This window comes from Sphaeramia orbicularis, chromosome 18 (assembly GCF_902148855.1).
Source record: "Sphaeramia orbicularis chromosome 18, fSphaOr1.1, whole genome shotgun sequence".
In the NCBI taxonomy this organism is placed as follows: Eukaryota; Metazoa; Chordata; class Actinopteri; order Kurtiformes; family Apogonidae; genus Sphaeramia; species Sphaeramia orbicularis.
The window spans coordinates 2396632-2408621 of NC_043974.1; the positions used below are offsets into that span (position 1 = coordinate 2396632).

The following is an 11990-nucleotide window of genomic DNA, read 5'->3' on the forward strand; positions in this document are numbered from 1 at the left end:
TGCTGCGCGTAACTTCAGTGATGTCATCTTCAACGCGACACAGCTGACGGTAAAAACAAAGAGGAAGAGAAGAAGTAGAAGATGAACAACAACAACGACACGATACATGCACACAGTGGAGGATGTCGATGGGATGGGGTTTGTGACGTTAGAAAACACAAGGCTTGGACCCAAATGCACGGGACTGAGACAAAAAGAGCTTAGTTTGAGAATTTATTTTACTCAAAATATTCAAGCAACAAAAATAACTTCACAGCTGTGGTTTCAAAAATTAACACAAAAATCTTCACAAGCGTGGAATAAAAAAATTAAAAATATCTTCTCAGGTGAGGAATCAAAAAATCGAACTAAAAAGTCTTCACAAGCGCCGTATCAAAAATTAACACAAAAATCTTCTCAGTAGAGGAATCAAAAAATGTAACAAAAAGATCTTCACAAACATGGAATAAATAAACGTACAAAACAAAGCAAAGCAGCACAGACGATCAGGAGAAGGTTCAGGCAGATCTGGCATCGCATGGAAGACGCACTGACAACAGACACAAGGACAGGAGGGTGTACACTCAAAAACAGACGTATGAGATCAGAACATTTATGCACCTGTAAGTACATTTTTTAAGGATGTTCTCTCAAAAGTATAATATTGGTCTGTAGGAGGCCAGAAGTGCACCTTTAGACCATGAAAAAGGCTCCACAGTTCTGTCCAGTCCAAATGTGTACTCTAAGGGACCCTGCAGCGTTAAAACTGTGTGTAGACCCTGAGAATAGGCTCTAGGCTAGAACTGAACAGTAGGACCAGTTAGAGTTCAAACATTAGGCTGAGTGCATTATGTAATATATCATACTGTAATTACTCTATATTATATTAAATAATCATTTGTGTTTTAATTGAATAGCCCAATTAGCTCAGTGATAATAGCCTAATAATGTATTTCTCTTCTTCGAACCTCTGATTATCGCCATAATCTGTGTTCGATCCAGTTTTCATTCACACCTCCATGTCTTGATGTCGTAGTTTGCCTATGCTGTTTTTTTTTTTTTTTTTCTCTCAATTAGTTCAAACTTTCAAACTGGTTCAAACTTTAAATATCATGGCATTATCAACTATAGGAGAGTTTTCTTCTTTTGTAAAGTACTTCAGGTCCAAAAATGGACCATTTGAAAGGGTACAGAAATGTGTGTGAAAAAAGTCCACCCCCAGAGACAAGCATTTGGACCCTTTAAGAACAAGCTGGTACCTGTGTTTTTCAGAGTGTATAAAGAGTGGAGAGGTAATGAGCTCCAGGTGAAGACGCTCAGGGAATCAGGGAGGACACAGACGAACAAAACCCCTCACCAAAATAAAACAGGAAGTGAACCAAAACCAACCAACATAAATGAACACCGCTGAGGGCAGTGTGTCACATCTGATCCACGGTGAAGTGTTTGATCCTCCTCTTTGACCACAGTGTTGTTTTGTGGGCTGTCATCATGGATGTATTTAGCCTACAGGTATTAACTTCCAAATGTGGGGGGGGGCTGTGCATCGATGACAAAAATGACGCAGTGACAGCTCTCTGACCAATCAGTGGTCTGCAGTGTTTATACGTCACATTTTTGTATTTCTGCACCTGTTTTGGAACCTCGGCTGAGCAGGTACTAAAACACTAGTACCAGGTACAAGATTCCAAGCACTTTTATGGAACAGAAACACAAAAAGGCCGAGTCGAGTCAAGTCGAGCAGGTACCACGCAGCGGAAATCTGGCTTTAGATGGAGGAAACGAAATAACTCTTTAATGCAAATGTGTTCTAGCAGTTCTGTCAAACTCATGTCAGTTCAGTTCCACATTCAGCCCAGTCTGATCTGCAGTGGACCGAACCAGGAAAATAAGAACAGTGAAAAAAGGACAATTCAATTAGGATCAGGTTTACATCCACAAAAATCTGAAGAACATGAACAACTGGAAACATCTGAAGAAAAACAAGTGCAATTTGAACAATATTCTGCCTCAGATTCTCAGTTTATCCTTTACACATGTGCATTAGAACTGACATTAGAATTACAAATACACCAAACATTTAATAACAGGCAGAATATTGGTACAACTGCATTCACTGATCTGAAGACATTTCAGGTTATTCACATTTTTGGTCAAATAACAGTTTTTTAATAGAAACATTTTCATGTAATTTTACTTTTTGACACTAAAACAAAGATAAAATGGTCTGTTTTCATTCTTTCTAGGTTTAATATGATAGTATTTGACTGGTCTGACCTACTGGAGATCTAACTGGTCTGTATGTGGAATCTGAATGAAAAGGATTCTGACATCCTCCATTGTTCAGATCTTCAGTGGAATTTTTGTATTTCATAAATCCATCCTATGGGTCAGATTGGATCCTGTGGTGGGTCAGATTGGATCCTTTGGTGGGTCAGATTGGATCCTGTGGTGGGTCAGATTGGATCCTGTGGTGGGTCAGATTGGATCCTTTGGTGGGTCAGATTGGATCCTGTGGTGGGTCAGATTGGATCCTGTGGTGGGTCAGATTGGATCCTGTGGTGGGTCAGATTGGATCCTTTGGTGGGTCAGATTGGATCCTGTGGTGGGTCAGATTGGATCCTGTGGTGGGTCAGATTGGATCCTGTGGTGGGTCAGATTGGATCCTTTGGTGGGTCAGATTGGATCCTGTGGTGGGTCAGATTGGATCCTGTGGTGGGTCAGATTGGATCCTGTGGTGGGTCGGATTTGGACCCCAGGCCTCATGTTTGACACCTGTGTATTCCTGTATCTTCAGTCACAGGTGAATCTCATATTTCTTTTGTTCATTCATTGTCACTATTTAGTAAAACTGAAGTGAAACTGTGAAAATACCTGTTTTTGTTCTTTTAATACTTCCATGATGTACTTTTAGAAATATTCTGCTTTAAAATAGAATTCTAATGTGGTTTAACCTCCGAAGACCTCAGCAAACTACAAGCTTTTTTGTTTTTTTATTAAATCAGTGCCTCTATTGGAAACATGATGATGCAACAGTTTTTTCAGATGCAGTTTTTAAAATTTTTATGGAATGTCCTTTGTGGTGGACAGTTTTCTATTCTTCTTTTTTGTATAAAGTTGTGAAACTCTTGTCCACAAATGTGGACAGTGGGTCCTAGGAGGTTAAAGCAGGTTCTGCTGAGATCCTGAATTATTCCTGTTAAAATGATGTGATGAAAACTCAGAAACCATCTTGTTTCAATGCTTAAATCTTTTTAATCATGCATGATTGAAGAAGAACAGAATCAGAATGAAGTTGAGCTAAAAGCATCTTTTCAGAACCGTTCAATCTGCTCTTTTATGAGACACCAGGTCCTAAAGCAGTCCACCTACAGTTCACATTTGACTTGTCGCTTCTTTCCATGTGTAGCGTTACAGCGAGAGAAAAGAAAAGAAATACAGGTTTGATTTCAAATATGGAGTCATCAGTTTATCTATGAGACTGATGACACAGACCGATGCACAAACTGTAGACACAAACACACAGCGCTGACTGGTTGTGGTTTCACTTCATGCCTCTGTGTTTGCTCAGGGATTCACTGTTGTGGCACAGATGGAGTAAAGGAGCTTTGTACAAACAAAATCATTCCAGCACCTTCGACCTGGAAGTCCCAAACACAGTAACTGAGTCAACATCTGTACACAAACTACACAACAGTTACACAACTCTGACCTGAACTTTAGCACAGAACCAACACATGATTTATCCTGGAGGAAAAACAGTTTCTCTCTAAAAATCTTTCACACATTTGTAGGATGAACCTATTTTTCTTTTCATACAAAGGTAGTGCGTCTTCCTTTACCTGAAAAGTTCACTTCTGCGCAGCTCTCTCGTCCACCGTGGTTGTCTGGCTGTCCACTACACCAGTTTGTATAGTTGAAGGGTGTACCATCAACATTGAGCCACTGACCCTCCTAAAAGTAAACACAAATGAATATGAAGTTATATAGAAATGTGTTCATTTACAAACCAGACAGACAGTTGGATTCAGATTGTGGTTACATACTTCTTGTGCATCAGATCCTGCAATCCATGTCCGATTGTTCCCCAGTAAACTCAAGGCCTGGTTGTTCTGCTGCGCATTATGAACAGACAGAAGGTTTCCTCCCATGGACAGACAGTGTTTCTACAGAGAACACAGACAAAGTATATGGATATGGAAGAAAAGAAGAGCAAAGGCAACGGAAAACTACTGTGTAACAGTCTACATGTAGAAAAGAAATACAACCACATAAGAACAAGTGTTCAGAGAACGCAAACCTCCACCAAGCACCCTGAAGCATGAGTGGATCGACTATTTCTGTTTAAATTAAATAGTTTCCAGGTTGTTCCAAACAGCAGAAACAGGTGAATCTGGTCCCAGTCATGTGTCTGTCCAATTAGATTCAACTCACATCAATATTAGTTCAGTTCTAATTTTAAATGTGTGGGAAATGGGATTTTCAATGTTAAATGGTAAATGTCCACAGAGTCCACATTCCACAGTGGATGTGGACAATTCAGTTCCACATACAAGATATTGTTCTAAGCTACAGGTGGATCCAATTGGAGGAGAATTGGAGTCGTTTTGATTTTTTTTTTTTTTTTTTAATTTTCGAAAATTGCTCAAGAAGCATTTTCCATTCAGATCCTGTTGCATACCTGAGCGTCAGTCCACTTCAGTCGTCCTTTCACAACCAAACACAGAGTTCCAAACTGTCTCCAACCACAGGAACATCATGTTGCTCTCTTGACAACACTGTGTTCTGCTGATGACAAATACAGACCAAACTGTAGCAGAACTGTTTAAAATACAGACCAAACTGTAACAGAACTGTTTTAAATACAGACCAAACTGTAACAGAACTGTTTAAAATACAGACCAAACTGTAGCAGAACTGTTTAAAATACAGACCAAACTGTAACAGAACTGTTTAAAATACAGACCAAACTGTAGCAGAACTGTTTAAAATACAGACCAAACTGTAGCAGAACTGTTTTAAATACAGACCAAACTGTAACAGAACTGTTTAAAATACAGACCAAACTGTAGCAGAACTGTTTTAAATACAGACCAAACTGTAGCAGAACTGTTTTAAAATACAGACCAAACTGTAGCAGAACTGTTTTAAATACAGACCAAACTGTAGCAGAACTGTTTTAAATACAGACCAAACTGTAACAGAACTGTTTAAAATACAGACCAAACTGTAACAGAACTGTTTTAAAATACAGACCAAACTGTAACAGAACTGTTTAAAATACAGACCAAACTGTAACAGAACTATTTAAAATACAGACCAAACTGTAGCAGAACTGTTTAAAATACAGACCAAACTGTAGCAGAACTGTTTTAAATACAGACCAAACTGTAACAGAACTGTTTAAAATACAGACCAAACTGTAGCAGAACTGTTTTAAATACTGACCAAACTGTAACAGAACTGTTTAAAATACAGACCAAACTGTAGCAGAACTGTTTAAAATACAGACCAAACTGTAGCAGAACTGTTTAAAATACAAGCCAAACTGTAACAGAACTGTTTTAAATACAGACCAAACTGTAACAGAACTGTTTAAAATACAGACCAAACTGTAGCAGAACTGTTTAAAATACAGACCAAACTGTAGCAGAACTGTTTTAAATACAGACCAAACTGTAACAGAACTGTTTAAAATACAGACCAAACTGTAACAGAACTGTTTTAAATACAGACCAAACTGTAACAGAACTGTTTAAATACAGACCAAACTGTAGCGGAACTGTTTAAAATACAGACCAAACTGTAACAGAACTGTTTTAAATACAGACCAAACTGTAGCAGAACTGTTTTAAATACAGACCAAACTGTAGCAGAACTGTTTCAAATACAGACCAAACTGTAACAGAACTGTTTAAAATACAGACCAAACTGTAACAGAACTGTTTAAAATACAGACCAAACTGTAACAGAACTGTTTAAATACAGACCAAACTGTAGCAGAACTGTTTTAAATACAGACCAAACTGTAACAGAACTGTTTTAAATACAGACCAAACTGTAGCGGAACTGTTTAAAATACAGACCAAACTGTAACAGAACTGTTTAAAATACAGACCAAACTGTAACAGAACTCTTTTAAATACAGACCAAACTGTAACAGAACTGTTTAAAATACAGACCAAACTGTAGCAGAACTGTTTAAAATACAGACCAAACTGTAACAGAACTGTTTTAAATACAGACCAAACTGTAACAGAACTGTTTTAAATACAGACCAAACTGTAACAGAACTGTTTAAAATACAGACCAAACTGTAGCAGAACTGTTTAAAATACAGACCAAACTGTAACAGAACTGTTTAAAATACAGACCAAACTGTAACAGAACTGTTTAAAATACAGACCAAACTGTAACAGAACTGTTTTAAATACAGACCAAACTGTAACAGAACTGTTTTAAATACAGACCAAACTGTAGCAGAACTGTTTTAAAGCTGAACCTTTGTCGTGTCTGGGATAAACTGCTTATAATGTGACTTTGTAAAAGTCTGAAAAAATAACAGCAGATTACCGTCTCCATCTGCTGATTCTTCATCTGCTGATTCTGTGTCAGCTTCACCTTGGTTTTGTAAAAAGGATGAATATGTGAATGAATCAGAGACAGAAAAAGTGGATAAATACAGACATTTGATTCCATTCCCATTGCTCTGCTGTGTGTCTGTGTTCACAATCACACACATTCCAAACAGAATTACATCCATGTCATTTCAGACACTTATCAAAGCACTCATCTGTCATGCACACTGTTCTGATGAAAATCAATGACATTCAATTAAATCTATGACAAAAAGTAGAAAATGCACCCACGTTCTTCAGTCGGTTCAGCCTCAGGTCCAGGCTCTGGTTCTGGAAAACCTACAGTTTGATACCAGTAGACATTTGTTCTTTGTGTTAAAGTCCAAACACTTTCAATGTGTGTGTGTGTGTGCACATGTGAGTGTGTGTCCAGCAAGGTTATTATCGTTAACGAAAACTAACAAAATGACCAAAACTAGAATTGAAAAAAACATTTTCATTAACTGAAATAAATAAAAACTACAATTAAAAGAAAAACCATAACTAACTGAAACTGTTTTGTGTGTTTATAAAACTAACTAAAACGGATAAAAATTATGGATTAAATTCCCTTTGTTTTTGTCTTTGTCAACGTCGGATTAATACGAAATCGAGTAATTTTGGTTGGTGGCACCCTACGACACTTGAAGGTCCGTCACTTGTGGTTTAGAGTCGTCTTCTCGTCCCCACTGTACTTGGCAACATGGAGACTAAAGTTAGGATAGAGTAGAATCCTGTCTGGGATTTATGTGAATACAACAGCGAGGAAGAGAAAAGACAGAAACAGACGAAAACTAAACGACAACTAAGCATTTAGAAAAACAACAAAAACTAATAAAAACTAGCAAACCTGCTGTAAAAACCACCTAAAACTGACTGAATAGAGAAAAAAAAGTCCAAACTAAATTAAACTAAACTAAACTAGAACCTTGGTGTCCAGTCACACAAACACATGGAGGATCAGTCTGACTCATCAGTACCCTCTGACAGGACCATCATGGATCCAACGAGCAGAAACACAACCAGCAACTTCATGACCACGGTGCAGATGATGCAGATGTCCCAGATGAAGGCCTTCAGAGCAGACAAACACATGTTAGATGTGTGGATGTGAGTATTAGTGCAGTTTGAATTCCACAGTGGATGCCAAACCTGCTGCAGATTTGCTTCTCTTGTGTCTTCTCAGTTTCAGTCTGAGGTGCTCAACGACACTAAGTCCACTTCTTATATACTGGTACATAGCATGTCATCAGCAAAAGAATCAGGAACTGCACACATTCTGACAGTGTACACCCAGAGGATAAACATGAACGCATACGTACACAGATCATTTCACTCATAAATACAACAGTGACTGTTTCCATGGAAGGACGTGAAGTCAGCGAAAAGGACAAACAAGAATAAACTGAGCTGACAAACTGAACTGCAGAGCCATTTGCATGTTCTTTAAACTCTTCTACTTCACATTCTGCTGGATCACAGGAGTCAAACATGCAGCCTGGGGGCCAAATCTGGCCCCCCTGCCAAAGGTTCCATTCTGGCCCTTGGGATGAAAGTGCATAAATGAACCTGAACAGTCCATGGTGTCCAGGTCCTTTTGGTTCAGGTTCCACATACAGACCAATGTGATCTACAGCCAAAAGAACAACACAATAAACCAGAAATAATGACAACTGCAAATTGAAGTGAAAAAAAAAAAAACCCAAAACATTACACTGTGAAAATATTTACATTTACAAAAATATTCTTTCACAAGAAAATGCAAATAAACACATAAAAAAAACAAAGATGAACAACCCAAAATCTGCAATTTTAACAATATTCTGCCTGTTACTAAATGTTTGGTGCATTTATGGATCCACTGGGATCTGGAGCTGTGTTCATAATAACTCAGAACTCAGACTCAATACAAAATTTCAAATCACTACTCAAAACTCACCTGTTCAAACTTGCATTTTCTTGAGCCTCTTTGTTTTCTCTCTGTTCTTTTTGTTTTGATTGTTTGTGAAGCCTCTTTGAGTGTCCAAAAAAGCACTGTATAAGTGTGATGTATTATTATTATTATTATTATTATTATTATTATTATTATTATTAATAATAATAATAATAATAATAATAATAATAATAATAATAATAAGAAGAAGAAGAAGAAGAAGAAGAAGAAGATATGTAATATTGTAGAAATTGTTCAAATTGTAGTTCCAAACTCCAAAATTTTAACAATATTCTGTCTGTTACTAAATGTTTATGTAACATTGTGTGTAAATGTACATGTATACATAATAAGTCCTGGCAGAATATTGTTAAAATTGCACTAATTTTTCAAAAGAAATTTCTGTTTTTTCAGGTTATTCACATCTTTTTTGTAAAATGTAAATATTTTCATAATTTAATCGGGGGGTTTTGTACTAAAACAAAAAGAAAAACTTGGATTTGTCATTATTTATAGGTTATGAAGTCATTATTTTCCTGGTCTGGCCCACTGCAGATCAAACTGGGCTAAATATGGAACTGAACTAAAGTGAGTTGGACACTCCTGTTCTAGATTCATCTGCTTTTTCTGTTTCTCGTACAGACTGTTCATTTGAGTGTGTGTGCTGTCATTCACCAACACCCAGATTCAGTTTCATGTCATCGCTGACTGTGTGTTTAACCTGCTCACTACCAACACATTCAAGTTCCAACAGTATTTACTAAGGAATGAAAATACTCCTCAAACAGTCTGAAGTCATCACTATCTGTCTGAATCATGTGAACATGGCTTTCATAGTGTTACATTTCATGTGGACTGATCTAATTAATGATGGTGTTTGCTGAGTGTAGTGACACATACAAATACAACTCAATACAAATCAACCAGTCAGTATTCTTTATGGTCTTGTGATCAGTATTATTTGAATGTACCAAACCAGGGCTGTCAAACTCACTTTCTTCCAGGTTCCACATTCAGCTCAATTTGATCTGCAGTGGGTCGAACCAGAAAAATAACAGAATAACCTATAAACAATGACAACTGCAAATTTTTTATATGCAAAAAATCCCATTAAATTTGGAAAATATTTACATTTTACAAACTACCCAAACAAAACAGATGTGAATAACCTGAAAAAACTGAAATTTCTGAAGAAAAATAAGAAGAAATTGTAGCAAGAATAGGACACCAATTTATTGATTGAGTGTTGATTTATTGATTAATTTAATTATAGATTTATAACTAAGCCTAAACTTAAATCAACCCAAAACAATAATTTAGAAGTCTTGCAAAGGTGATAGTTCGTGGACTGCACAGAAGAACCCGAGTGTGAAAAATTAGTACACAAAGCACAACTGAGGCAATGGATTCATACGCATATAAATAATTTATTAACTAAACTAAGACACACAAATAATATAAAGACAAGAGACAAATACAACAAAAGGAGCAGGAGATTATGGACAGGAGAATATGTAAATTAAGTTGGCGGATAGCTATATTCAAGATATACTGTTAGTGAGGTTACGTTGAGGTAAACCTACTTAACTTGGAATAACACCAACTCAGATAAATCAGGAGCAAGTTTTCTTACAAGTTGTTGCGGTGCAGATGCAGCAACTGGCACGGCCTTGACGGCGGATGGATGAAGTCTTCTGACGTAGTTCGAAGCAGGAACAGGCTGTGAAGCGACGTGCTTGCGCTGGAGGCCTGAAGGTCTGGAGTTCTGAAGTTCTGCTGGCTGGAGGAGGTTCACAGCTGGCTCTGGCGGCTGGTTCTGGAAAGCTCGCCAGGAGAAGTGGAGAACAGCGAAGATGGTAAAGCTCTTTGGAGAGCTTAGAAGATGGAACAGCTCTGAGAGCCAAGGAGATGGTCAAGACTCCTTGGAGAAAGCTCTCTGCTCTTAGGTGAGAGCCTGGGAGATGGGAAAGACTCTGGAGATGGAAAAGACTCTTTGCGTAGGTGAGAGCCCAGAAGATGGACAGGACTCTGCTCTGCTCTGTGAGAGCCTGGAGATGGAAAAGACTCCTTGTGTAGGTGAGAGCTCGGAAGAGGTGGAGAAAGCTCTCTTGAAAAGTTGGTTTCATTCACCTTTATAGTTCTGTCCAAAAACCAACCCGGCACGCCTTCCTCATGAATATTTATGAGTCATCGATGCCTCGGGGCGTTGCCTTCTTTGTCTGTTTTCGGCGGGAAAACGCCTCCTCGTGAATAAGTAACGAGTCGTTTGCATATCTCAGTATCACGTTTCTCTTCCCTCTTGGGAAGACAGAGGGGGAGAGGACTGTGGGCAGCCTTGTAAGAAAACTTTGCATCCTTAAATAAGATCCTTAAATAAGATCACTTAAACTTTATACATCACCTGTAACCTCACTTAAGCATCAGTAAAATAATAGCATGATTATTCAGACATGCTATAAGCAGTGATACTCTTACTTTCACAGAATTCACCGTGAACATGATCAGGACACACATATGTGAAACCACAGGTCAGGCAAATGGCTTAAGTATTACGTGCATAAAAGAGTTAACGTGCTGAGTTAATCAACATTAACACATAATGTAATACATTATTAACATGGCACATATAGGGATTTTATCATTCAGTCCTTTGTTCGTTTCTGGGTTCATCTTCACCTCGGGATAAGCAACATGATAAAACCCAGATGTTGAGAGGACAAAGTCAGCTAAGTGTCAAAACCGAGTCCATTAGGTTCATTCCTTAAGATCATCTGTCTTCGTAAATGTCATTTGCAGAGGATGTCTGTGCATTGACCTGCTAACCAACTAATCAGCATGGTTGTTCAGGAATTTGGTTTGACACGGAGAGGAAGATAATATAATTTATAATTCTGTTGTTGAGTCTGTTCACTCACTCCACCGTCATGAGACTACAAAATAATAATCAGAAAAATCTGATCAATATTCTGCCTCAACTTCAGATTAATCCCTGTGCATTTCAGATCAGATCTACCAAGACACTAAACAGGCAGAAGATTGATCAAATTATACTGATTTTTCTGTAGACATTCCAGGTTGTTCATATTTGTTCAGGTTATTGACATTTTACTTTTAAAGGAGATCAGAATTGAAAGTTCTTTGCAGTAAATCAAACAGAACAAACTGGTGTTGTCATTATTTATAGACATGATGTCAGATTATTTTTCCACATGAAACCCAGAAGAACATTTGCAGTCATTATTTCTAGGTTATTGTGGTATTATTTTACTGGGGCGGCCATGGCTCAGGTGGTAGAGCAGGTCGTCCAATAACCGAAGGGTTGGTGGTTTAAATCCCGCTCTATCCTAGTCAGTCCGTTGTGTCCTTGGGCAAGACACTTCACCCTCCTTGCCTCCAGTGCCACTCACACTGGTGTACGAATGTTTGGTGGTGGTGGGAGGGGCCGTAGGCACAAATTGTCA

The 11990-nt window shown here is 37.9% G+C and overlaps 1 protein-coding gene across 1 annotated transcript; it reads right to left on the minus strand.

Moving 5' to 3' along the window:
• Positions 1 to 3214: 3214 nt before the first annotated feature.
• On the minus strand, positions 3215 to 7691 carry LOC115438932 (galactose-specific lectin nattectin-like). The gene is made up of 5 exons (XM_030162822.1): positions 7577 to 7691; positions 4661 to 4686; positions 4026 to 4145; positions 3822 to 3933; positions 3215 to 3620 (listed from the first exon to the last, which is right to left on the minus strand). The coding sequence occupies exons 1-5, from the start codon at positions 7689 to 7691 to the stop codon at positions 3547 to 3549; spliced, it is 447 nt and encodes a 148-aa protein (XP_030018682.1). The 3' UTR covers positions 3215 to 3546.
• Between the last annotated feature and the right edge of the window lie 4299 nt (positions 7692 to 11990).